A 27,913-nucleotide genomic window follows, 5' to 3' on the forward strand; every position below is an offset into this window, starting at 1 on the left:
ATGCCATACAAGGAGGATGCTATTCTAAGATCATCCTAAGTACAAAGAATTCAATTAAACTTATAAAAAATAATATCTGTCATCAATTGTCCTATAGAACACTCAATTCCCCAATATCCATCTAAATAAGTAAATCTATTGGCATCTTCTTGCAGAATTCAGATACACTAAGTAGCTGACAAATGTTTTACTCTAACAATTTATGCAGAACACCCACTAGAGGATGTACAAGTCTTTGGAAAGTACAGAAATTTATATACAAAGAATCACCCACCTTTTCCTTTCGTTCTGCATTTACTTTGGAAGCATGTTTGAGAAAGTCTAATAAAAACAGCATGCATGAAATAACTACCACTAGATGGTAGCAAAGTTAAACATTCTTAGGTTTGAATATGTACTGATTCATTTTATCCACAATAAATTCCATGATGCTAAATTAAGGGAACTTAATATAGGACAGCCCGAAACTTGAAGAACCGCATTTCTCACCGTGGCTTCTTCTTTGTTCAATCTGCCTGAGTGGGTGGATTGGTATGGAAAAGACTACTGTGTCTCAATTTACCTTAAACTAATCCTGACCTTTAATACAATAACAGTTACAATTACAAACTACCAGACAGATTAGGTTTCAATATTAAGAAAGTCAGTCACCTTTATCATCAGGAAAAACTTATACAGCACTTTATTATTCCCAAGGGTTTTAGAATCAAATTACATGTCACTCCAATAACCTGACAGACTGTGAAAATTAATACTGCATTTATAGGTAAGCAATCATTTTGAAAAACCCATTACAAATCAGCAAAGGAACAAATATTCACAATTTCCCAGCGCATTAATCACCAAGTTTCAAGCCTTAAGAGCTCATAGTTACCAGTGAATGGCAGAGAAATGTGAGAAAAGGGGTTGGGCTAGCCTGGGAGTGAGCAGAAGAATCCCCAAACCAATGATTGATGTAGTACTTTCAGATGACTGTTGCCTGAACTTAGCAGAACAACAAGGACGTAAAGGCTCTTATAATGATGTGATTCATTCCTTATCTCCTAAGAAATTAATCACTGAAAATCCTAATGAATCCACTAAAAAGACAACTAGAACTAATAAACAAGTTCAGCAACGTTGCAGGATATGAAATCAATATACAAAAATCAATTGTATTTCTAATACTTTGCAATGAACAATCTGAAAATGAAATTCACAAACAATTCCATTTACAAGAGTTTCAAAAAGAATAAACTATTTAGGAATAAATTCTTTAAAAAGAAGTACAAAATTTATAATTTGAAAAGTACAAAACATTGTTGAAAGAAATTAAACAAGATCTAAATAAAAGGAAAATATTTCATTTTCATGGATTGGAAGATTTTATATTGTTAGATGGCAACACTCCCCAAATATTATAATGAAGTCAGCCCAGCTGACTTCTTTATAATAATTGACTAGCTGATTCTAAAATTCATATGAAATTGCAACAAACATAAACCAGTCAGAACAATTTTGAAAAAGAACAAAGTAGATTCACACATCTTGATTTCAAAACTTAATACAAAGCAACAGTAGTCAATACCGTGTGATCCTAGCCCAATGATAGCCCTATAAATCAATGAAAGTGATTTGAGAGTCTGGAAATAAACCTACACATCTATGATCAACTTATTTTCAAGAAGGGTACCAACCCATTCAATGGGAAAATCAGTCTTTTCAACAAATTATTCTTGGACCACTGGAGAGCCACAGGCAAAAGGATGAAGTTGGATCCCTACTTCACACCATAAATAAAAAATCAACTAAAAGTGGGAATCGTGGTATGTGAATTACATTCCAATTAGGCTATTTTTAAATAAAATAAACACTTCCCATACATAGAACACCATAATGCACTAAAAGAAATCAAAATCTTATGTAGACCCTCTACATTTGGCCACTGAAACCCCAAGAAGACTGGAAAAATAGGGCAAAGGCAAGGCATCAGTTTTCACACTGTACAAATGTCAGGCCTGAGTGAAACCTGTAGTCTGATATTCCTTATGTGGAGGAAACAGAGATAAACATCTTAGAGGAAAGACTCGAAAAGACCAGAAGTACTGTAAGTCCAATGCATAGATGTGGATAGGAGTTTATTGAGCGCAAATGAGTAGGTTTCAAAACCTAACAAAACACATGAGAAAACTGAAGAGAAAGGAGCACCAAGGATAGAATGAAGTTGGTCACCTGTAGCCTGGGCACACAACTTTTAAAATAGGATGAGGAAAGAAGGATGGCAGAACAAACGAATGCATAGACATATATGTACATTGATTCAATTAATTTAAAAAGGCGAAACTTTTTGAACTCATGCCATATAATACTGTTCAGCCAGTGAAGAATCATTAAAGTTCCTGAAGGAGTATTTCTAAGCAAAGGGATGGAATTCAGATGAAGTCGCAGGAAATACACTTCTGTGGTAAAGAACAGAAGCAAGGAAGAATAAAGTCAGCTTATCTTTTCAGCTCAATGAAGAAGATAATGGAGCCAGCAAGGTGATTCAAGTCCAGCAGAAGCTACATTTAGACTAGCCCTTCCCATGCTTGATTTCTAAAACGAAGTTCAAGGGGATGAGTCAGCTAAAGAGACTGTTATTTATCTTAGTTTCCCAAAATTTTACTCATTAACTACTACAAATTTCAGATTTTGAATAACAGTACCTAGAACTAAATAAAAGGACCAATACAGATTTTATTTTAAGGTATGTGACCTAAAGAGAGCTTTATTGCATCATTTTTATAGAATGATTACACTTAGGTTTTCAGTAGGATAGAAATTTAACCTTAGTCCAACAGAGTTTTTTTTAAAAAATGACATTGTCTTATTTGCTCACTTTGAATTTTCCCATTGAATGGGTTGGTACCCTTCTTGATCACTTTGATTAACCCTAAATTAAATTTTCTATATCAAAGCTAACCAATCATATTGAAAAAATAAAAACACGCACAAAAAGGTTTAACTTTCAAGATCTCCAGGTCTATATACTGACAGTTTTTTGTTTGTTTTTTTAACTTAGCCAGTAGCTGTTGTTCAGTCTTGAAATTAGTCAACCATTTTTAGAGAACTCAAAAAACATTCTATAGTATACTTCAGAATATCATAAGCTAAAGAGCCAAAATATACTATGCAAATTAAGTCAAATTTTCTTCAGCAAAAGATTTAAAATTAAACTTGCCAGACTAAGGAAAGAGTCTGAAAAGCGGTGTTTTAGTTTCTATATATAACGGTTTGTTTTCATTTATATTAAGTTTAAACGTAATACAAAAAGACTAAAATGAAGTCTAAAAAGAATCTTCTAATACGAAAATGCTCTTACAGAATTTAGATGTATATTCTGAAACATGTTAAAAATTTTAAATGTGTTTTTGAAAAGCTCCATCTGACTCTGAACCACACTAATAAATGGATTCATCACATCTAGTGAGAATGGCTCAGGTAAGCGCTCGCACAGCTGACACCGTACGGATGCTAACAATGTGCTGGCACTTGCTTTCCACATAACCTGCACTGGCTGAGCCTCACCACAATCCTCAGAACTAAATACAATTTTAACCCCAACTTACAAATAAAAACCTGAGGCACACAGAGTTTGAAAATGTGCCAAAATTGCACAGCTGTAAGGCTGGAGCCAAATTTCATCTTATTCCCACTCAACCATTATACTTCTCTACATGGAAAGTGATTGGTTGGTCAACTGTGGAGTGGGAAGACAACTTTAAAATAGGATGATGAGAGATGAAGGGAAGAACAAATGAATGAATGGGCAGATATGTGCATTAATTCAGTTACCTTTACCAAAGTAAAGTTCAACCTCCTATTTTCTTCTTCTAAATTTAAGGAATTAAAGTAGCTTTACAATACATTTTTATAGGGTCATCCATTTTATTTGGTCAGAGAAAATATAGTGAGGGACTAATTTTTATATCAATTAGCCAGTAAGTTATTACTAAATGGTACTATACAGTGACTTCAGATTTGGGTTCTAGATTCCTGGCTCTCACCATCTTTAGGTTTGTGACCACTGATAACTAACTTTCTGTAACTTAACTTCCTTTGGAAGGATAACAACTACCTAATAATAAAGTGTTAGATAATTTACGCGAGACAACATGAAGACAACATAGCACATAGTAGCTGCTCACAAAACATTAGTCACAACTAACTGTTCTCACAGGATGGAATGAAAACATATAAAAACTGCAGCTTAATGAATTGCATTCAGGGGGCTCAGGCCCCCTAAATGCATCAAAAGATTCTTTTACTTTTCTGAGCCACAAACTTTCATGCACCATAATGTACTTCCGATACACTAGGGCTCAACTCTCTCATATAAGCTGCTTTGTTCCGTTAACTTCTCAAGTTTTCTCTCCTAATCCCTCAAAATTCTCATAAGCTCCAGTCAACTCTGAGAAGTATCAAGAAGTCCGGAGAAGATGTTTCTCTCTCTGATCTTCCGCCCGCGCCCCCCCCCCCCATTATAGACATGAATTCATAGATCTTGTTGGCAAATCTGACAGGATGAGGTCTAGCACCGTTCAACAGAAACGTGTGAACCACAAATGCAAACCAATGTGAAAATTTAAATTTTTAGTGGCAACATGCAAAAAAAAAAAAAAATTAAGCCAAGTGAAATTAAAAATTATTAAAAATACTATTATTTTAACATGTAACCAATATAAAATACGTATTAATAACTTCTTTTGTACTTAATCTTTGCAATCTAGTATGGATTTCACACTTACAGTACATCTTAGTCTAGACTAGCCTCATTTCAAATGCTCCATAGCCATATGTGAGTAGCAGCTACCATACTCGATAGTTCAGGTCTAGAAATCACCAGAGAGCTATAATCACTTTCTACATAAAATGTGATAAACTGAAAAAGAAAGAAAAAAAAAAAAAGATGGCCATTAAAATTATATAGCCAATGGAGAATTGCGTTGAAAAAGCTGATTTATAAAAATAATAAGTTTTATTTAAAAATATGTAAATGACCCTTTTTTTCCATGTTTTAGACTTTCCTTGAAATCATGACACTGTAGGAATATTTATTTCTAACATCACCTGAATATTCTGTACAAGTTTTATAACAAGTAGTAGGATTTTGACATTAATTGAAACAATGTAAAATTACCTCAAATGATCATAGCAAGGCAAGAATGTTATTTAATGCAAACCACCAGGACTAATTATATTATTTACTTGATATCTTACAATCTTTATAAATCGCATCCTTTATGTTATTTTATTTTCTCTAATGCTTGTTAAATAAATCAGGGCTAAACTAGAATAGACTGCTAGATTTCTGCAATGTGAAACAGTAATGCAACAGGAATTGGATTTCTGCAGAATAAAAACTGCAAAGATATTAAAGTATCCTGTGGTGTGTTTTTTTTTGTGTGTATGTATAGCTCCTGGGAGCTTTGTTTTTTGAAATTTAAATTTTTTTTCCTCCAAATTAATTTGTAAATGCATAACCTAAAGAGCAACGTGCCCATGTCTCATTGCTCCCATTTCTATTCTTCTCATTATTGAAATGGAAATTAAGAAAAACCCCACGGAAGAGACTTTGCGGCTAGAAATGAGAATGAGACTAAACTGACAGTATTATTTGGTTTGGCCAGACATTCTAATAGGAAAATACAGCAGCCAAGAAAATATTTTGGAAGAAGGACAAATTTAACATCAATTTTGATTGTGGTGTCACACGAAAGGCATGCATTACAGAAGACTTTTCAGACCATCCCAGTTTGGAATACGATAGAGAGAAGGAAGAAAACACTCTTCAATTGAAGGACAGTTTCCACTTCTTTCCATGTAATATCACAGGAATTCATAAATTCTTATCATTCCTTCTATCACCTGTGAGCAAGTGATTTTACAATCGTCTCCTTGTATACCTGATGTCATGTGATAGGATGGTCTACTTCACTGTTCCCAGACAAGATGGGCCATAAAAGAGGCTTCGTGGGGAAACAGACTACCTGCATGTCCCTCCAGAAGCGAGACAGGTATCACAGAAGTGAAAAGATTATTACATATGTGAAAATTACATATTATTACATTCCAGGTGTAAGGAAGACCAATGCAGCAAACCAGCACAGTATCTGAAGGAAATGGGAACAGGAAAAGAAGTATGAAGGAAAACTATGAGAATTAATGGGGATACCTTAAGAGTTTAGTGTCAAGAAAAGTTAAAATTCAGAATCCCAAGAGGCAGGCAGACCCTCAGAGGAAGTCTGCCAGCAAGTAGAGAGGCTTCAAAAACCGTGATAGGATTCAGAGGCAGGACTTAGGGGAGCAGGAATTCTAAGTTTTGGTCATCTTTCTAGACGAGGGGTTGTTCGACTGGCAGGTTGCCCATGATACCCAGGTGCGCTTCAAAGGGTCCCCTAAAAAATGTTTAATAAGATCCTCAAAGCATCTACTAATTAGAAGTTACAATTCTTTCTAAGGGGTGTAAGGACTTAGCTGTTCGGCAAACAGAATTTGAAGTTAAGGCTGTCATCCCAGATAAAAGATAAAAGTTAAATCCACGAGTGAGACCCTGTGGCTTCCAGTTCCTTAAATCCCTCTAGCGGAAGGCGTGGCCTTATAAACTTGCTAAGGGCCCAGTTTACAGGGGAAAGTCAGGTGGCTCCAGCTGAAGGGAAGGGAATGAAGCAGAGATGCTGGGAGCCAGGCTGTGACTGACACCTCCTCCAGCCTCTGCCCCATCTCAGTCCCCATCATCTTTAGGGAATCACTAATGCGTTTCCATAAGGAAATAAAGTTTGTCAAATATATTGTAAAATATATCTTTTCCCTTTTCTCCATCATCTCCACTAAACAGGAACAGAGTATTTTATTATAAATAATTTTTCACAAACTGACACAGGATAAAAATTACAGCTTAAATCATATATTTGATTACTTACCTATTTTACTATCGCTATCCTTTTATCTCGTGGGAACTGTGCATTATATATTTTAACAGAAGATTATCTTGACTATAGAACTTACTTTTAGTCCACAGATGACGCCCCCAAAAAGTGTGTACTTCGCCAATATTGTAACATATTAGGGTATTACTTGGGCGGTGGGGGGAATGCTAAGAAAATGAACGAGGCTTATAAAGAAAAGCCACCTGTTCTTTTCTGTAATGTGGTTTACATTAGGGAATCCATTACTTTTTACACTGACTTAGGAAAATAAATGACTTCATTGGAAACTCAGGCAGATCCCAGCCTTGTAAGGGAAGTGGGGTGGAACAAAGGGAGAAATCAGCCCTATGTTTTCTCCCTTTACCTAAAGGTTTGGTAAGTGGGTCACTTTAGTGGTGAGGTGTATTTGCATAGGTGTATGTAATGTACACCCTTTTATTTTGAATTTTAACTTTTTAAAATTAATAGACTAACTTTGAAAGCAGGTTTAGGTTTACAGAAAACTTGAGCAGAAATCACAGTGTTCCCATATACCCTCTTACCCGCTACCCACACACAGCTTCCTCTACCATTGACATGGTGCAATATGCATTTGTTACAAATGGTAATCCAATACTGATACATCATTATTAATTAAAGTCCCTCGTTTACATTAGGATTCACTTTGCCCCTCCCCCATTCCTCCCTCTCTATTTATTTTTAAAAATCATAATTTTCAACAGAAAAACACTGCACTTCTGTTTCATAGGATACACTAGACTTACTCTTTTACAGGGAAACTCAAACTTACCGGTTCAACAAATTCAAACTTCTTTTTTTCTTGAACTTCTTGAATTTTAAAGACATATTCTAGTGACGCTTCATAGAAGTTCTGATGTTCTCGGTCAATCTGTGTATCTGCCTAAAGAGCACAAAGGTCTATGTTACAGAGGGACTCAAATCCTGATCTGTTCTGGAAATCTTCATTAAAAATTGAGTCCTGCCAAAAATTTTAATGTAGCAATTATCATGTTCTGGGAATAGAGACTAGGAAAATGCAGTCTTTGTCCATAAGCGCTTATAACGTACGGGGTGGAAGGAAAAACAAACAAAGAGTAAGCATACAACATTCATTACATTTTTAAAAATATCATAGAAAAGCCATAAAAATGTATTTGAAAGTCTATAGGGTCATAGAAAAAGAGACTTAAGTTCCAGGACACAATGGTGGTGGTTTGAGTTGAATTTTAAGATGAACAACTGGCACTGAATCGTCAAAGATAAAAAAGGAGTCACTTCCATGACAAAGTAGAGGCATGGAAGTTTGACAGCCTTTGTTGACAGTAAGTGGAGGGAAGGAGGGAGAAGTAAGGTTGGCATCACACTATACATGCTCTTGAACACTGCATAACAAATTTGTATTTTAACTGAGGAAGAATCATCTGAAAATATTAAGCAGGCGAGGCAGATCATTAGGTAACATCATAAGATGATAACACTGGTAGCAGAGCCAAAAACAGTCAGTGGTTCTAACCTCATGATTCACGCTCCCTCAATGACATACACATTTATCCTTGAGGACTGCAGTAAGGTTCTATTGATAAAGTGTGGGGAAAGGATTATTAAGATCATTTTATTTCTTTCAACATTGCCTCTCTCCCCTCTTCTATGCCCACTACCATTCTTGGATGCCCTTTTTTAACCTGACTTTGGTTTAATAGAGAGGCATGATTTTGCTTTTCTTGCCCAGTTTCACACTCTTTGCTGCTAGCTGAGATTACTAAAAGCAAATGAACAAAATGTACTCTCGGGAATACTAAGTATCTGCCAACAATTCGGTAACAGAATGTTGCTTTGGAGCCATTTTACAATGATAATTTCACAAACAAAAGCTTTTTAAAAAGATAAAATTAGGTTTGCTGGCTTGGGGCACATAGCATCTTAAAACTTAATTTGAAACACTTTAAAAAATAATTATACTTACTATATATTTATTCATACAATTAAAAACAGCCCGATATTACAAAATAACTCCGTAGGGATTTTTAAAGTTGAGAATTCTAAGTTTCTAAACTAATATATGAAAAGAACATATAAATTGGTAAAGAAATTTGAACCAGAAGCTTCTCAGCTCCCAAAGATGGTTTAGAAAAGATATATATCAACAAAAAGAAAATCAATATTCTACAAAAATCATATATATTTTCTTGTTACCACTGCTTAGAGGAGCACACTATTTATAGAATGAACCATAAGGAGGTATAGTGAGTGCCATGCTAATAATGTTTAACAACTGGCCCTCTAGTGGGGAAAGCCTGATCCGCAGTATTCGCTGGTTTCTGTGGTGTAAATATTCCCCAAACAGCCAGATCCAAACCACAAATCCAACATCACTGAGGGAGTTAGATGAGAAAATCGGCTCTCCAAGAGAAAAGCTTCAGTACGCCCACTGCTGGGTGTAAAGCACACAAGAATAGTTTTAGTCTCAGAGATAACATTCTATTCCCCAGGTTATTTCTGAAGGTTTATTTAAAAGATAACATCATTGATTGTGGACCAGCACATGGGAACAGACTAGGATGCTGAGACACCTTTAGAGCATAAGCTATTTATTTCTGGTCAACAAAGCTGCGCAGAAAGAGCACAGCAGGTATGGATGCCATCCGTTGACAGGCTTGCTTACGAGGCTGGCCCTGGGCTGGCATCTGGGAATGCTGACTTTGGGAGAGCTCCCACCACCCTAACTGGTAAGAGTAGGGCACTATGCCCAAACTGTTTGTGTAAACAATATGGTTTATTTCAAAACCCTGCTTTCCTTCTGGGGGGTCTGGAACTGGGGTACACGACAAGCAGAAGGTGCCTCGTGACCAGCTCCCAATAAAAACCATGGGTACTCAGTCTATAACGGCTTTCCAATAGACAGCATTTCACATGTGTTTTAACAACTCATAGCTGGGGGAATGAAATGTGTCCTGTGTCTCTCCACTGGGAGATGACTCTTGGAAGCTTTTGCCTGGTTTTCCCCCAGACTGTCCCCTATGCATCCTTTGCTGATTTTTCTTTCTATCGTTTCTCTGTAATAAATCATAGCCCTAAGTCCTCCTAAGCAAACCACCAAATCTGGGAGTAGTTTGGGGGACCTCTGATACAGAGTATTAAGTCATTTCCTCAGAAATTTGTTTGCCATGCACAATCCCAACTCATCCCAGGGGGTAGGGAGAGGCACAAAGAAGGAGAAAAGAAAGATAATGCCTCTCACCATTTGCCAGTTACAGATATTTTCCATCACCTCCAATCTAGATGAAGTTGATATACCAAATCTACTGTGAAAGTTCATCTAGAACGTGCTTAAAGAATACAACACTTAATTCCTTTTCAGTACAAGATTTAGAAAGACAGTCTTTTATTTGATATGAATCCCTTTAGTTCTTGCTTACATAGTCACTAGCAACTATTGCTGTGTATTTTGTACGGGATAAGTAGGATAACCATATAATTTACTGTCCAAACTGAAAAGAGGCACTAGTAATAATTATGCCAGAACAGGTATAAAACTGTTGTTTATATGGAAGGGGGTGGTAAAGTCATCCTAGTAAGAAGCCAAATTAGTAAGAAAATCATATACTTCTGCAGAAACCTAAGTTATTTCCCACCTACAATAAACTATCTCAATTCAAAATAGAGGAAAAAGCCTCATTCCCAGGGCAGAAAAAGGTTTAAGCTGGACTCTGACTGAGAAGATTAGAGTAAAACTGGAGATAAAAGGAGAAGAGTCTGAGTGAGGGAATCGAGTCTGGAAAAGTTATAAGTTTTGTAGATGAAAAGGTTTTGTTTGGGATAGTCAAAAATGAAAGGTAAGGCAGAAAAGAGAGAATGAGTACAAACTTCATGTTATAGGCACTGCAAATGCTTGAGGAAGGTGTTGCCAAAATCAGAGCTGAATTTCAAGATTAACGTGAGGACTGTGTAGAACATATTGATTAAATGGTGCAGCTGGGTGCATGTGAATATGAGGAGACCTCTTGTCTAATGAGGGTAAAGTTGTGGGGTGTATCTCAGTGAAGAAGAGAAGCTGAAGGATGTGGGTGTGAGATACAAGGAGGAAAATAGTGAAAAATAACTTCGATACAAGAAATGCCAGCATTAACAGAATTAAAGAAATGAGAAGTAGGGGTCAATTTGAGAAAGTGCTGATGTGGGATATTTCACATGTGGCAAAATAAGAAGTGGCAAAGTCCTAGGTGGTCCGGCATGATGAAACTAGGACCTAGGAGACACTCATCAAGATGTTATAGACAGTATGGAAACAGAAGAGATGTCAGGGACACAAACTGAAGGGTAAGAATAGAGGTAAATGGGTAGAAACTAAGGGATTCCCTTCATGTAGGAGGTAGGATATAAGAGGAACCTATTAGAAGCATATTTAGTGACACACAGAAACCCAAAATCAGGGTATCTAAAGGAAATTATTTTCCCCTTCACTTTTTTCCTAATTATAAAAGAATTACATATTCATTATTATAAGTTTATTTATTACGCATTACTATAACAGAGAACTGTAATAAGATTTGCAATCTCACTGTTAACATTTTGATGTATAACACATACAACAAACTTAAACAAACCTGAATAATACTGAACATACATTTGGGTTTCAACTTTGGTTTTTTTTTTGGTTTTTTTTGCACTTAAGCTAATGAGTATTCCCCAGTGTCTTTAAATGATTTTCCCAGTATAAAAATTCACATTTCATTTTTGATGTGTGTGTGTGTGTGTGTGTGTGTGTGTGTGTGTATTTCCCCCAATCATTGTTTTGTGTTATTTCACATGTTTCTAAATTTTTGCCTTGTGAGTAACTCTTGAATCAACACATTTAGACAATTTATTTTTATGCTCATTTCTGATCATTTCTCTTGGGTAAATTCCTGCCAATAGAAATCATTTCAACTATCTTACACATTTAAAATTTGTTGAAATATGTCATCAAATTTACCTCAAGAATGATTGAATTATTTTGTTTCTACCAGAAAAACAAAAGCGTGCTCAGTTTCCCATACCATCACTAACAATGGATACTATCTTTTAATAAATTATACTAACATCCTGCTGCTATTATTAATTTGCATTTTTTAAATATATGTGACATTGAAACTTAGAATATTCACTATGGCTTATGTTTTTCCTTTAATGAAATGCCCATTCATATCCATTTTCAACTGAAGGCTATCTTTTTCACATGTATTTGCAAACACACCTTGTTCTAAGAGATGGTAATCCTGTGTTATATGCTATATAACTTCCCTAATGCTTGCTTGCCTTTTAATTTAATGTCTTATGAAATAGACATTATTTTTATGCATTCTGGTTTTTCTACATTTCCTTTATGATCTCTTCTTCCTATTTTATGCTTAGAAATTATCCTCTAACATATTAAACATTCTTTCATCTACTGTAAAGTCTACAACCTTGCCAAGTCTGATTCCAATTCTGTTTATGCCAATGATCCATCTAATTAATGGCCTTGGAGCTTTAGCAACACAAGCTTACCACTAGCTCAGTCCTGAAAATGGGAAGCCACTTATTTTCCATGATAAAAATGAACAAGGAGTTGGTACTAGATTAGTCAGGGGGATCACTTTTTAAATTATATAAATGTCTAACCACTATGCTGTACACCTGAAATTAATATGAATATAGAATGTCAAAATGAATAAAGTGAAAAAAAAATGAACAAGGAGTTAGGTGAGAAGGCACAGAGAGGTCTTTCTGAGAACAACTTAATAAGTTTGGTGCTGACAGAAGGATGAGAGCTACTCTGAAAAGGAACAGATGACTTTTACTGCCATGTTACGAAATTAAATATGTGTGTGACAGCATCTCCCTGTAACAGGTTTGATGCTTGGAAGTGTAGAGAAAAGAAAAACCCAAGCTACATTTTCCTTTGTCTACATTTTGTGCTGTGAGGAGCTGCTATGGCACAGTTTGTGTGTTGTGTTGTGGGCTGTGCTTCCCAGAAGAAAAGTATGTACATAAGTGCGAAGTGGGACAAGTGGAGGATGTTATTAACCATGTTATAGGTTTTTCTAGCCTCCAACTAAATACAGAATCAGAAAGGATATTCTACTCTACCACAGCCTAAGGGATTGAGAGTCACTAAAAAGCAAAGTATTAAATATTGAGCTAGGTAGGTTATCAGGGAAAATGAAAATATATCCTTTACAGGACATTAAAGTTAGAATAAAGTTAGTATTTGCTTGATGGTTTAAGCAATGTCTTGTCTAAAAGTGGCCTCTCATATTCACCATGAACCTGATAAACCTATAACCCTTTATGGAGACTCTAAATATCTACCCATGATTTTGAGGCAATTTTTAAAATGCTACCTGCCTATGGCACTTGGAACAGCAGAAGATGCTGTACTGGTGATAATTACAGGAGCCTGTCTACACGTGATTTCAACTACAGAATGCATTCTAAGGTTTATTCTAATGCAATGTTTAAAACAAAATGTGAGCATTTAAGAAGTTTTGAACAGGTAAATATAACATAAATTTTATGGAACCACAAAAAAACCCAAATAATCAAAACAATCTTGAGAAAAAAGAACAAAGCTGGAGGCATCACACTCCTTGATTTCAAACTCTATTACAAAACTACAGTACATAAAACAGCACAGTATCGGCATAAAAACAGAAACAGATCAATGGAACAGAGAGCCCAGAAATAAACCCATGCATGCATATATGGTCAATAAATTTATGACAAAGGAGCCAAGAATATACAATTGGGAAAGAACAGAAAGAAACTTCAATAAATAGTGTTGGGAAAACTGGACAGTGACATGGAAAAGAATGAAACTCGACCACTATCTTATACTATACCAAACATTAACTCAAAATGGATTAAAGACTTGAACGTAAGGCCTGAAACCATAAAACACCTAGAAGAAAACATAGATTGTATGCTTTTTGAGATAGATCTTAGTAATGATTTTTTTTCTAAATCTGACACCAAAAACAAAACCAGCAAAAGCAAAAATCAGTAAGTAGGACTACATCAAACTTCTGCACAGCACAGGAAACAATCAACAAAATGAAAAGGCAACATACTGAATGGAAGAAAATATTTGTATGTATCTGGTATGGGGCTAATATCCAAAAATATATAAAGAATTCATACAACGCAACAGCAAAAAAACAAACAAGCCTATTAAAAATGGACAAAAGGATCTGAGTAGCCATTTTTCCAAAGAAGACATACAGATGGCCAACAGATACATGAAAAGATGCTCAGCATCACTAATAATCATGGAAATGCAAATCAAAATCACAGTGAGATACCACCTCACACCTGTTAGAATAATTATTATTAAAAAGGTAACAGATAACAAGTGTTGGTGAGGATATGAAGAAAAGAAAACCTTCGCACAGTTTTGGTAAGAATGTAAATTGGTGCAGCCACGATAGAAAACAGTATGGAGCAGCCTCAAACAATTAAAAATAAAACACCATGTGATCCAGCATTTCCACTTCCGGGTATTTATTTGAAGAAAATGAAAACACTAACTCAAAAAGATGCATGCACCCCCACAATCATTGCAGCATTATTTACAATAGCCAAGATGTCAAAACAACCTAAATGTCTATCAATGAATGAATGAATTGTGATGTTTTATACATATGTGTGCACACACACACACACACGCCAGGGGTCCCAAAATAATGTATACACATGCCTTATATTCATCTTTTGTTATTAGTATATATTGAGTTTTACAATTTTAATACAGTTTTTTCCTTTCTTAAAATGTATATACGCTTTTTGGTACCCTCTGTGTGTGTTTGTGTGTGCGTGTGTCTGTGTGTGCATGTATCTGTGTGTATACACACACACATATATACACGCACGGGCATACATATATGTATGTATACCCTATTACCGAGACACAAAAAAAGAATAAAACCTTGCCATTTATGAAAACATGGATGAAACTTGAGGGCATTATGCTAAATGAAAATTCAAAAAAAGGCAAATACCATATGATCTCTCTTATATGTGGAATCTAAAAAATAAAAGCTCAGCAATAAAGTGAATAGATTGGGGGTTGCCAGAGGCAGAGGATGGGGGGGAGGAGATAAAATTTTAAGAAAAAGGAAACTGAAGATGTAATGATGCCGGCGTAACAAGAGAAGAGCTTTCTAGATAGACCAAACAGCAAGTAAAAGGTCCTGAGGTATGCTCAGTCTTGGCTAATTTGGTAAAGACCAAAGGTTAATACAGCCAAAGCATGGAATCAAAAGAGAGTAAGAAAGGAAAAACAAGAAGGAAGAGAAGTTTAGAACATGTGAACATAGCATGAAGGAGAAGAAGAAGTGGTAGTAACAGTAGTGGTAACAGCAGTAGTAATAGTATAATATGGTAGAAGTAGTAGTAGGTATAGTTGTTTGAAACATGTGAACATAATATTAAATTACAACATAATACTTTCGAAGATTAAATACGCCTGTGAAAATTAAAAATATATTTTTTCTTAATGGCAGAATTTTTTCCATTTCACTTTAGCCAAAAAACCTTTCCATAGGCTCACAACTGCATACTAAATTATCCTGTTTTAATAGCAGGTGTCAGAGATTATAACAAACTCATGTTTAAATTACAGAACTTCCCAATATGAAACATATTTCAAGGAAGAAATTTGATCCCCTCAAGGAGAACATGCGAATATAGAAACAAAGGATCAGAAGCCAAAATCACCCTCCTATAGCTTTTTGATGCAGTGAAACTCTAGTCATACACTAACTTGCCAAGCGTTGCCATGGCTGAATGTGGAGGTAAGAGAAATAAGAAAAGGAATAGGGTGAGGACCAGGCTGAGTTTGAAAAGCAGCGCAGGAAGGGAGGTGGCTTTGCTGCAAGGATCTGCACTGTGACACCTACTCGTAGAAGCACAGAAAGAAGAGGGAGGAGAGACTAAAGGAGATTTTCAGCAGGGGACAAGATTCCCTATGAAGGTCTGGAGAGCAGTAGTGAGCCCAGCTACCTTAACTTCCAACTTGCAGCTGCGACACCCACCATAGGCTGGGGGCGAAATGTGCATGGAGTGTCAAGATTTTATTGCTGCTAAGCTGGAAATGACAAGAGAGCCCGATTTTTTGAAAAAACATATTCCATCACTGGCACTAGAACTGCACTATTCATAGTAAAAGGACAAGATCTTACAATTTATAATTGTGAAGGACAAATATTTCAGAAAAAGGAAAGAACAAATATTCTGAAAAGGACAAATATTTCAGAAAAAGGAAAGAATTAGACTGCTTATATGCATACATGTTAGTAAAATATTTGACTTGTTCTTTAAGAAAATTGATATAAAATATTTGAGATTTTAAAACGTGCAATTGTATCTTCTCTTCCCTAATGTTGAGGCAATATCTTAGAAACAGATATTTTTAACTTACTATAAAAGCTATACCATGAATTTGGTAGGTCCTGCCATTTAAAATATGCCCAACAAGAAGAAAATGAAAAAGTCTTGTTTCACTGTTTCTCATTGTTGAAGGACATATAATCTTTCACTTGGAACTGTACAATTAAATGTCATAAGATATGCAAAATGTTCAGCACAATGCCTGTCCACAGTAAATGCTCAATTAACTACTCTTACTATCATTATTTTATTAAAGAGTAGCAGATTCTGAGATACTTCTACCTTTGGAAATTTGGATTTCACATGTCTTAATGTTAATACCCTTACCACATTTCAACTGAAATAGCTTACCTCTTGCAAATGAGACTCCTTTTTCTTTGCAGACAAATTTAAATGCTTGTCAAGAATAGAATAGTATTTTTCACTCTCCTTGTCAAATTTCTTCTTTCCATCCTAGGGAATAACAACAAAACATTCAAATCACAGCCTCAAAAAACCTTGATTTTCACCATCCCATCAAATGTCCAATTAAATTATTTAAGATTTAGTGAGCTACAACTATTAATATGTACAAAACATGATGGAGTAGGAAGGAGTTGAAACAAGTCATTTGCATATGTATTCTCTCAAAGAAGCTCATGAACTATCCTTTGGAGAGGCCAGACTGGCTACAGCAGAATCCCACTGAGCACTTTATAATTGATTCTCAATGAGAGGTTTTGATCTTTTAAGTCTAGACCGAGAGAAAATGTATCTTTTAGGCTTTTTGGTGATATGGATGAGATAATATACAACCAGTTTACAGAACCACTTGCACAGTCTTTTTCAAGGAATCCTATTATTTCCCAGCCACAAAAAGACACTTGATATTTCAAACAACTCATTCTTGACAGGGATGAAAACAGACTTTTAAAAGCATGAAATCATTAAATAAGACAGTTCAAAGTCAAATCAAAAGGAACAGCAATATCTGTATCATGCTCTCAATGTAACTAATAGCTGACCTTCGCTTATCCCTAAAATGAAGTTGTTTTTGTTTTGCAGGAGTAGCTGTAACCAAAATGGCCTTTTATGCAGAAGGAGGATAACTTTACCTTTCATCCTACTGAATGCTTCTGTAAAAATGCAAATGGAATACAATCCTAAAAGGAACAGGACATGCGTAGACATATACTCCTCTCCAACTATAAAAACATTTTTCCCATTTAAGAGTCCATATGAAATAAATACTAGGTAACCACACTCAAATTCCTTGGCCAAAATAGTACTATTCCTTGCTCTTATTTCAGTGTTTCTGAAGTACAATTTGTGGACCACTTTAATCAGTCAAGTATTTTGAAGTCTATTCAAAATGTGGACTCTTATGTCTCCCATCCAGAGAGTCATGCATTGTTATTTTTAACAAGCACTGTGTTGTACACCTGAAACTAATATAGTATTGTATGTCAACTGTGTTGAAAAAAAATTTTTAAAAGCAAACCGTATCATAATTATGCATAAGGTTTTGCTTCATTATTTGCATAAGTATTTGGAAGAGGTTAATTAACAATAATGGATGGATGAATGAATGGATGGGAGGAGGAGGGGAGTGGGAGAGGAGGGGAAGAAAGGAAGAATGAGGAGAAGATAGGAGGCCTCTGGCCTATCTCTCCCATTATTCTGGGGTTGTCAGATCCAGGTTAATACATCCAGGTAAGTCTATTTTGATCCAATGACACTATGAATGTTTTTTTCTCCTCTATTATATTTCCAGGAATCCAGCATGATCTAGTTCCATATAAGAAATTTTACAGAGTTAATTGGTAAAATTGTGTTAATGGGAAGAGCAAGTAGACTTCTGCTATGAAAGTTCAAATCACTTTTAGACCATTTAAGAATCATTGATATGTTTGCAGTTTACAATGTCACACCTGTAAAATGAGGAGGGGAAGTCAGAATCCTCAAAGGATTTTTATTACCTAAGGAGAAAATGTGGTACTATTAGGGGGAAAACAATTGGAAAACAAATCCAAAAAAAAGGTCTGTTAGGAACTCACATCACAAAATGCAAGATCCAAAAGGAAGCTGAAGGAGGCGCTTGTCCTCTCCACTGTTACAACAGAAACCTGGGTGAACATTTCCTCTTTTGCTCAGGGGATGTTCCTCTTAAACTGGCGCTTCCTGCCCAAGCTACCTTTCCAAAAGTCTCTCTCACCATCCCCTCTGGAGCTCCTTTCTTTTCTTTGTTCTCTCCAGGCCATCCACCTGTCTGACATAATGCTTATTTTTTCCAACTTCCACATATTCAAGTCATGCCTACTTTTACTTTTATTTTTGATTAGGGAATATTGGGGAATGGTGTGTTTCTCCCGGGCCCATCAGCTCCAAGTCGTTGTCCTTCAATCTAGTTGTGGAGGGCACAGCTCTGCTCCAACTCTGTTGCCGTTTTCAACCTTTAGTTGCAAGGGGCACAGCCCACCATCCCATGAGGAAATGGAACTGGCAGGCTTATTGTTGAGAGCTCGCACTCTAACCAACTGAGCCATCTGGCTGCCCCTCCGGAAGTTCAGCGGCAGCTCGGTGTCTTCAATCTATTTGTGGAGGCACAGCTCACTGGCCCATGGGGGAATCGAACCGGCAACCCTGTTGTTCAGAACACATGCTCTAACCAACTGAAGTCATGTCTACTTTTAACATCCAGCTCAGACAGACCTCCTTCACAAGTTCCCTCCACCACCTCTCTCCCCTTTCTGAATGCTCATAGAGCTTTCTACATGGGTTTCTCATGGTGTTCATGTTCTGCAGTGTAGCAGAAATTTATGTATACCCTGTCCTCCTTAAAATTGATTATCTGAGTGAGTGCTCCATAAACATTTAATGAAAAAGTGAAATTCTTCCTCTCACAACACTGGGCACCACAATCCCTCACAGACATTCCATTGGTTCAAAAAACCCAATATCTGTATTACAAGGGACAGTTCTGCACTAATGGCCTTAACTCAAACCCAGTGGTACATGAACATTTGTGGGCCACCAGCTGCATTACGGTATAGTACATAAAACCAATTCACTTTTATTTTACAATGGGGGCTTAAAATTTCTCACTGTGCATAGAAGAAACTGGTTGAAGGAGAACACATTTGTGGTGACTACACTTGCATCTTTGTTTTCAGTCAGTGTTTGATGGCATTTTTGGAAATGTTAATTCAGGGCCAACACATCAGTATTCCTGGCAATAGAAAAATTATTCTCAGTAGCACTACCTGGACTCTTATTCAAACCCAGACTCTTCACACCATCAGTCCAGCAAAAAGGATCTACTCAAAGTTTCTAATGATGTAGCAAAAAGAAAAACACACTCAGTTCTAATATAAAATTAAAGAGCTGAGTTTGAAGAGTAGGCCACATGAAGGACAGCTATGATCTAGGGAAGCATATTCTTGAAAACAAAGCACACTTCTTGCAACTCCTATCTCCCCCCAAAAGTCATGATTTACTGTTCATGTATAAGCTAAGTCTATTTGGAACTAGTAACTTTACACCCTACAGCTACCTCTTGTCTCTGTGTTACTGGTTATGAATATCAAGCTAAGAATTTTATCTGAAACCTGCTGCAGAGGGTAGGGATAAATAACCCCTGAAGCTTTTCTAAATGCTGTCCACTGTCTTCTTATTCTCATGGCGTGATTCAGAAAAGACTACAGTATAATGATATGTTTTCTGTAAATTCACAGTGATTGCACTTGAACTAGAGAATCATTAAACCTGAAAACAAACAAGTGTATATGTATATATGTATACATGCATGTGTGACATGTGTGTATATGATAAAATACTTTAAAATAATCAAAAATGGCAAATTAGTCCCCAAACCTAATTGTAGCTGGTGAAAGTATAAAGTATGTCCTGATTCTGCAATTAATATGTTTTCCAAACTACACGGCATGCATTCTGAGTACAGTTATCATATTATCATTTAGCTTCTAAGATTAGCAACTATTGTCATGCCACACCTTCATTTTACACACTGAAGTGAGGAATAAGAGAAAAGCATTACAGCACAAATTCCAAGCATCAAATTTTACTCTTAAAGTTATTGTATATAACAAAATAATTGCCCAATAGTTAAAATACCTATAGATCTATAATGGAGATAGAAAATATATATATAAAATTATACACAATTGTTAAAAACAAGGCCAAGCTAATGCCTTCCACTGACCACCAGAGGGTACCAAAGATGAAGAATACACTCACAGTGTTCAGAAAAATCACAAATAGAAATTGTCACAAATATAAATAATTGTAATTTTCTACAAAAGACTACTGCAAAGTTTTGTTTCAACAATTTTCCTAGCAACCTTTATTTTAATGACATAATTTTTTAAATGAAGTGAAAAAATATTTTCTGTATCTATTTAAAAGAAATGGAGCACATATTTAGGATTTATGTATCAGATTTTAAAGACAATCCCAATGTTATAAATGCCACACAGGATATTGCAAAATTTCCTGTGCAAATATTTATGTCATCATGTAAATGAATACTATGTATATATTTTGAAAAATCGTTCAAGAGAATGCATAGAAGTAGGAAAAGTATTATAACTAGTAATAAATACCAATAGCTAAATATCTTTTTCAAAAACACATGAACTTCTTGTCAATTCGCACTGTGCTAGGTATTGAAAGGATAAGATATATAGCACTGACTACACTGATCCTGGCCAGACTTCTTCCTCTTCTGATGGCGGGATTTACTCACTGCCTAGAATGGCGGCTCAGGGTTACATCACCATCTCTGACTCTCAGAAGGGTCCGATGCTATGATATTCCAACCACACGTTGTGTAGGAGTTTTCTGAGGCCTAAGAGATTCCTAGTATCCAGCAACCCAACTTGCTGAGAATCTTAGTACAGCTTACACAGCAATGTCCCTCCTATGGGTGACTGCACCCAAACACTCCCAGTCTCCCCAACCCATTCCCCACCAACTCCCTCCTCCTCAATCTGCTGAAACACAGACATTCCAAAAGGGCTACTTCCAGGTTCGCTGTACCAGCAAAACTCACCACATCTCCCCCATCCCCGATGACCTCAGCACTACCACCACCAGGTGATCAGATGCCTAAAAACCAAAGGTTTCATATGCGCCTTTTTAAGGAATGCCTATAAACTGAACAAGTAGAAAAACAAAAAGAAATATGTGAAGAATATGAAGGAATAATACAGAAGAGGAATGGCAACCATCATATAAAGTTTTTCAAACTCATAAGTAATAAAAAAAGCAAATTAAAATACTAAGACATCTCATGATATCTATCAGATATTGGCAAGACTTAGAAAGTTGAATTAAGACTACATGTTGAGTGCATGTGGAGATAAAGGAACCCTTATGTACTACCAGTGGGATTGTCGATGGGTGTAGCATTTCTAAGAAGAAATGTTACACTACTAAGTATCATATACATGTGCACTAAGAACCAACTTCTGTGTACATTCCAAAAAGATCCTTACAGCAAAGTCCATAAGGAAACAGGAACGAGGATATGCATTTGTGGGAACAGGAAGACAGCCAGGATAATCATTAGCGGACATAAATGGAATTAGATGTATACTATGGAGTGCTCCACAGAAGTTAGAAGAAATATTACAAGTGGATGGATCTTACAACACAAACCTGAGTGAGAAATAAAAACTATGAAATCATGTATGTAAATTAAAAAGCCATGCACACAAAATGATACTGATTTTACAAGAACATAAAACAAAAATATACACATTAAACTCATAACAATGGTTGCTATGCGAGGAGAAAAATGTGAATGAGGTATGAGAGGGTTGTGAAGTAAAATAAAAAACAGATTTAAAAGATAAGACAATTAGGAGACCAATCAGGAAGCTCAACATCTAACAGAAATACTAAAAAAAAAAAAAAAAAAAAAAAAAAAAAAAAAGGGAGGAAGAGAGGGAGGGAAGTACCTAAAAAATACATAAGAATTTCCAGAAATGATTTTAAAAGTTTCCACATTAAAATGGTACAATATGTACAAAGCACAATAAATAAGAAAATACCCACAAGATACATCATCATCATAAAATATTACAAAACCATGGATAAAAATGAAAACCTAAACAGAAGTCAAATAAAAACCATCAGAAATCAGAATAATAATGAATCTACAACAGTACAGGAAGTTATAAAAACGGTGCTGCCTTCAATATTTGAAGGAATAATTAATTCCAACCTTGATCTCTACATCAAGTCAAACTGTTAATCTGGATTGAGAATAGAATAAAAACATTTATAATCATACAGGGTCTCAAAAGTTTTACCAGCTATGTGTCATTTCTCAGAAAGATAATGAGGGATGTGCTCCATCAAAATGAAGGATGAAACCCAAAAAGAAGAACATCAGTTCCAAGAGGCAAAGGGAATTCCAAGAGAATGGTATAATAAACTTCCATGAAAATAGATGAACTAGCAAGCCTATGAGCTTTAAAGCAACCAGTTAAGAGTTCTAAAAGTAATAATAAAATGGAAATATTTAGTGTGTTTGAATATATTAAGATGTGTTTGTAATTGCATCTGTGAATTGGAGAATAGAACTTTATGCAAATTTTAAAAGTAAGGTAATTATTAACTCCAGGAAAAACAAACATGCAAGAAAGAAAATGTAATCATAGAACCTAGCATGGCTTATCTCTGAATAATTACATAAACATTGACCACTGATTTTTTTAAAAAAACAATGTGATTTAACTATATATTTGGAGGATGGTAGGAGAGGAAATACATATGGAGTAGTTGTGATTGTGGTATTGTAAGGCTGTTAAATGTTCATACTCTATAGTAGGTAAATTAATGCTTAAAATTAAAGAAACGAAGAAAAATTAGAGTATTTTAGAAAAATGGAGGATACTATGAAACAATTGCTTAAAGAAATATAAGTGGTTGCCTTTGGGGAGCAGAACTTTGGAGCAGAGGGATGGAGTAGGGAGCTGATTTATTTTATAATCGATAAACCTTTGCATATTATTAAATTTTTAAAAATTATGTATATCTTCAATAAAAATTGAATTCAGTTTAAAAATGGGAGAGGAAAAAGTGGCCCCTCAGGCAGTTGTGGAAGAGAACTGAGCCCAGGGGCCAGAGTGTTACTCCATCAAGAGTCTAGAGGTGATGAGAGGAACCTGTGAGCCTGTGACCCAGAGCTGCTGTCACTCCCACTGCAGTGGGGTGATGGGGGCCTGACCAGAGTCAGGTCCTGATCACATGGAAGGGATCAGAGGTGACAATCCTAGGCCAGGGTTATCTGCTGAGGGAGCCCTAAGGGCCCAGGAAGTGTTTAATGCTAATTCACACACTCCTACAGGTGTTGGGGGTGGGGGGAGAAAGAAAGAGAAAGAGAGAGAGCGAGCGAGAGAGAGCAAGAGAGATACAAAAATTGGAAGGACACCAAGAAGAGAACAGAAATTAGATTACAGGAAAGAGCAAGTTTTCTAAGGGTATGATGACAGCTTGCCCACAAATTATCTTTTTTTTTTTTTTTTTTTTTTTTAGTTCTTTCATTAACGTCAGCCTTTATTAAATGCTTATTTTGTGACCAGTAGTGCTGCTCAGGCTGACCAAGACTGAGGGTAAAACTGAAAGGAAGAACCAACCTTTCTTACATGGAGGCAAAGTATTTTACATACCAAATCTCTACACACAAACCCTATAGCGTAGGAATAACTAGCCTCATTTTATAAACATAAAAGTATTATCAAAGAAGAAAAGTAATCTGAATAAAATCACAGAACTTTCCATGGACAAAGTGAATAACCAAAATCAATGGCCTAGTTTCAAAGCTCATGCTATTTGGACGGTAAAATGCTGCCTGAAGAAGCCTGAAAATTAAAACTACAGCACTTCATTTTAATTCCCCTCTGCCAAAAAAAAAAAAAGTGGGGAATAAGAAGTGGGGAATCAGAAAAAAAGTGGGGAATAAGAGGAAACAAAGAGAACAAAGAGAATAGAGAGGACTTCTGGTTTCTGGTGGAACACGCAGGAGCTTAGTCACTGCCCCATCCTAACAAGAAGTAAAACGCTGAACAAACTGAAAAATCAACTCTTCTTAGATTCATCAGAGTAGCGAGGTCATACCACTGTTCCTAAAATTAGAGACCAGCCTGGCAGATGCAGAGAATAGTAATTTACTGGAGCAGAAATCCCCTTGGGAATCTGTACGGAAGTAGGAAAACCTCAGTTTTAATTGCAGAATTGTTGGAGCCTGAGTATGGATAAGTCTAAACAATAAAAACTGTAGGGGACCCACACATACACAGCCCCCCCTAACAATTTTGTTAGTTTTAACTCCAGGAGCTCTAGTAGGTCCTCACAATGAAGATTAAAGGAAAATCCCCTCCTGCTTCCTGCAGGAGGAAAAGTAACCATCTTGAAAAGTAGCCAGTTTGAAATATGCCAGAGCATTTTTGTCCTTTTGTCCTCTGAAGAAACACAGAGATATAAAAGACTAGCGGTACATATGACAAACACTCCTTATGACAACTAGTGTATCTCACTGAAACAGGGAAGGTATTTTTCCCTTAACTCCTAGTGTGAAAGCAATACCAAGTAAAAATTAATTTTATACATTATATTAAACATAATACTTTAGTCCAAAAATTCTGGAAAACAGCATGAGGTAAGGCTTGCCTGTAAATTTGCATACAATCCTTGGGGAGCAAATGTGAGGAAATTAGGAAGAGAGACAAGGAAAAAAAACAAGTGTTTATTACTGAACTGATCACAGAAGAGGGAGGAAGACAGCCAGTTGCTTGGACAAAGCTGATTTAGGTTTTAAAAACCCACACACTCAGGACATTTCATTGATAAGCAAGGAGGAAGCAAGATTTATTTGTCAGTTCCCTTCCATAGCAGGTCAAAATTCACTCCGTGGGATAAGCACTTCAGACTGTCATGTGGCCCTTCCAGCAGTTGTGGGAGAGAACTGAGCCCAGGGGCCAGAGTGTTATTCCATCAAGAGTCTAGAGGTGATGGGAGGAGCCTGTGAGCCTGTGACCCAGAGCTGCTGTCACTCCCACTGCAGTGGGGTGGTGGGGGCCTGCCCAGAGTCAGGCCCTGATCACATGGAAGGGACCAGAGGTAACAATCCTAGGCCAGGGTTATCTACTGAGCAAGCCTGGGAAGCATAAACTGGGTTAATGCTAATTCACACACTCCTACATGCAGATAAAGGAAGACAATCCCTTTATTGAGTGTGCTATCTTTATGATTTTATGATAATGAAAACAACATTTCAAGGGATTTTGCAGGCTGAGTCACAACCTTGTTCTCTAGAGCCAATTTTGTATACTTAGCGACCACAGGGGTTTCACAGAGATCATACTTATAGATAAAAATGTCTTATCAGCATGACACAGCGGAAAAATGAAGTTCATGGAAATTAACTATTCAACAAGCAAAAGGGTAGAGTCCAGACTAAAACCCAAGACCTCTCTCAAAATAGCATCAAAAGCACAAATGTTTAGTTTTAACATGTAAAGGAAAAAAGACCCTCTCCCCCAAAAAAGGGAGGGGGGGGTTGAAGTGCCTTAGTCAATGTCAGAATTAGCCACATGAGCCAAAGTTAGGAAGAGCCCTCTCCTGAGTATCAACTGATGTAATTCTTTATTTCTATTGCTTTTTTTCAAAAGCCCCTTTTGACAGAGCTCCATTCTTTTTCCACAGTAACAGAACCCCTAAATTGTAATAGGACACACAGCTGCCAAGAATAAAGAATACATTTACCAATTTCCTAGCAATGAGATGTGCCCGTGTGACTAAGTTTTGGTCAATAGGCAGGAGCAGAAGCAGTGGGGGCAGCTTCATCAGACCTTCCCAAATGACCTCTTGCTCCTCTTCCTTCAATCTTTCCTCCCACAGGGAAAGAAAGCAGAGTTGAACTTGAACTGTAGAATGCCCTCTTGGCTTATTTCCTCTGCTCTTTCTATCTTGACTTTTGACCTCGGGATAACCTCTTTAAAAAAAAAAAAAAAAAAAAAAGAAGTTGCACTTCTAAAAGAATAGTTCTAGGAAAAGACTTACTATGCAAATATTTCTAAGTTCTAATTTGCATAAAGACTGAAAGGCTCCCTAGGATAAAGATGTGACAGACAGAGAAAGAGAGGTTGTTCTTGATTAACTGATTCACCCCTAGTAATAGTAAGGAAGTTGAGAAATCCTGGACTAGACTATACGCTAACAAGGTACTTTCCACATTAAAAATTAAATACATAAAAAATAGGCTCAGTGTATAACTGCTGAATAAATGGATGATAATTAGCCAATTCTGTAAACACTGTCACACACTCATACCTATCCCTCTGGATTTAATCACTTGTTGTATTACCTGGGGCCTTGGTCACCTTATTTGTGTCATAGAAGAGTTGGATTCAATGACTTCAGCTGAAACATTGTGGAAGCAAGTAGAGTACAAAGAAGTCGCTGATTACTTAAAACACAAACATGGTTACTTCTCTGGCGTGGCTCCACATAAGCTTCTCCTAGGTATACCCACCATGAGAAGCACCCCAGGCAGATGACCACTGGTGGTGTGACCCGCAAGTGGGCCAGGAACCCAATGCAACAAGAACAACTACTGGAAGGTGGGGATCCTTGGAAATACCTCCTCTGCACTCTCAGCTACCACTGTCCCAGCTGCCCCTTTGCCTTACTCAGTCTGGGGTTATGGACTCCACTGACAAAATCCCATTCTCAAAATTTCACATTGATGAGAACGATGAAGAGCTCAAAGGAAGGAGAGAAAGTGCTGAAGGTTGCTGGTGCTGAGAATTGTCATCTTGGTAGTTAAATGTGGAAGCTGAGTGTACTGCTGCATTGCCACTTGGCTACTTCTCAAGTCACGTGGCTTAAGCCACAAATTTAGGAACAAATCTTAATTTTCATTCATAAAAGTATACTTTATCTTACTTTTCCACGCAATTTCAGTATTCAGTGTTGTTTGTACCTTAAGTTTAAATAGCTACTTATCACTGTTGCTTCATCAACAAGTCCTTCTGTTGTTTCATATAAACATGGTGAGAACATTTGTGAAATGTAGTCTGTGTAGTCTGGAGTCTCTGTGTTGCCTCTTGTGAAGTCACCAATGTTACCACTCCTACAGCTCACTAAAGTCTAGACTATGTTTATAATTATTCCAACTGAGTGAGGGCTGGTTATACCTAACCCTATTAAACTGAAATACTCTGAAAAACTACTTGGCAGAATACATTTAGTCATGGCCTCAGTACGTAACTGTAGAAGTGTGGATCACTGGAATTCAACCATTCTGAAATTCAGAAGTGTCACTCTCAAGCAATGCTTGAGTCTTTCTTATATTATCAAAGACTACCAGAGAAAGACAAACTAGACTTTGCTTAGTAGAAGGTTGGCTTAACTCGTAGGCATGGAGTAATTCACTATTTCTCAAGAAATAGTTAACAAACGTTTTTTGACAATGTAAATCCAGTTTTGAGACTTAAAATAACCAAATCATGAACATGAACAATGGAGAGAAGCTAAAATAAATTTTTCATCAA

General features: G+C 36.4%; 1 protein-coding gene across 1 annotated transcript in view; it reads right to left on the reverse strand.

The window, feature by feature from the left end:
• Nucleotides 1-27,913, reverse strand: part of ARHGAP42 (Rho GTPase activating protein 42) — a 252,004-nt gene that overhangs the window by 51,219 nt on the left and 172,872 nt on the right. The window contains exons 5-6 of the mRNA XM_019741698.2: nucleotides 16,704-16,805; nucleotides 7,738-7,848 (exon numbers count right to left, since the gene is read on the reverse strand). Of these exons, the coding sequence (XP_019597257.1) occupies nucleotides 7,738-7,848; nucleotides 16,704-16,805 (213 nt within the window). The remainder of the gene's footprint in view (nucleotides 1-7,737; nucleotides 7,849-16,703; nucleotides 16,806-27,913) is intronic.

The sequence above is a fragment of the Rhinolophus sinicus genome, linkage group LG06, assembly GCF_036562045.2.
Source record: "Rhinolophus sinicus isolate RSC01 linkage group LG06, ASM3656204v1, whole genome shotgun sequence".
NCBI classification, from domain to species: Eukaryota; Metazoa; Chordata; class Mammalia; order Chiroptera; family Rhinolophidae; genus Rhinolophus; species Rhinolophus sinicus.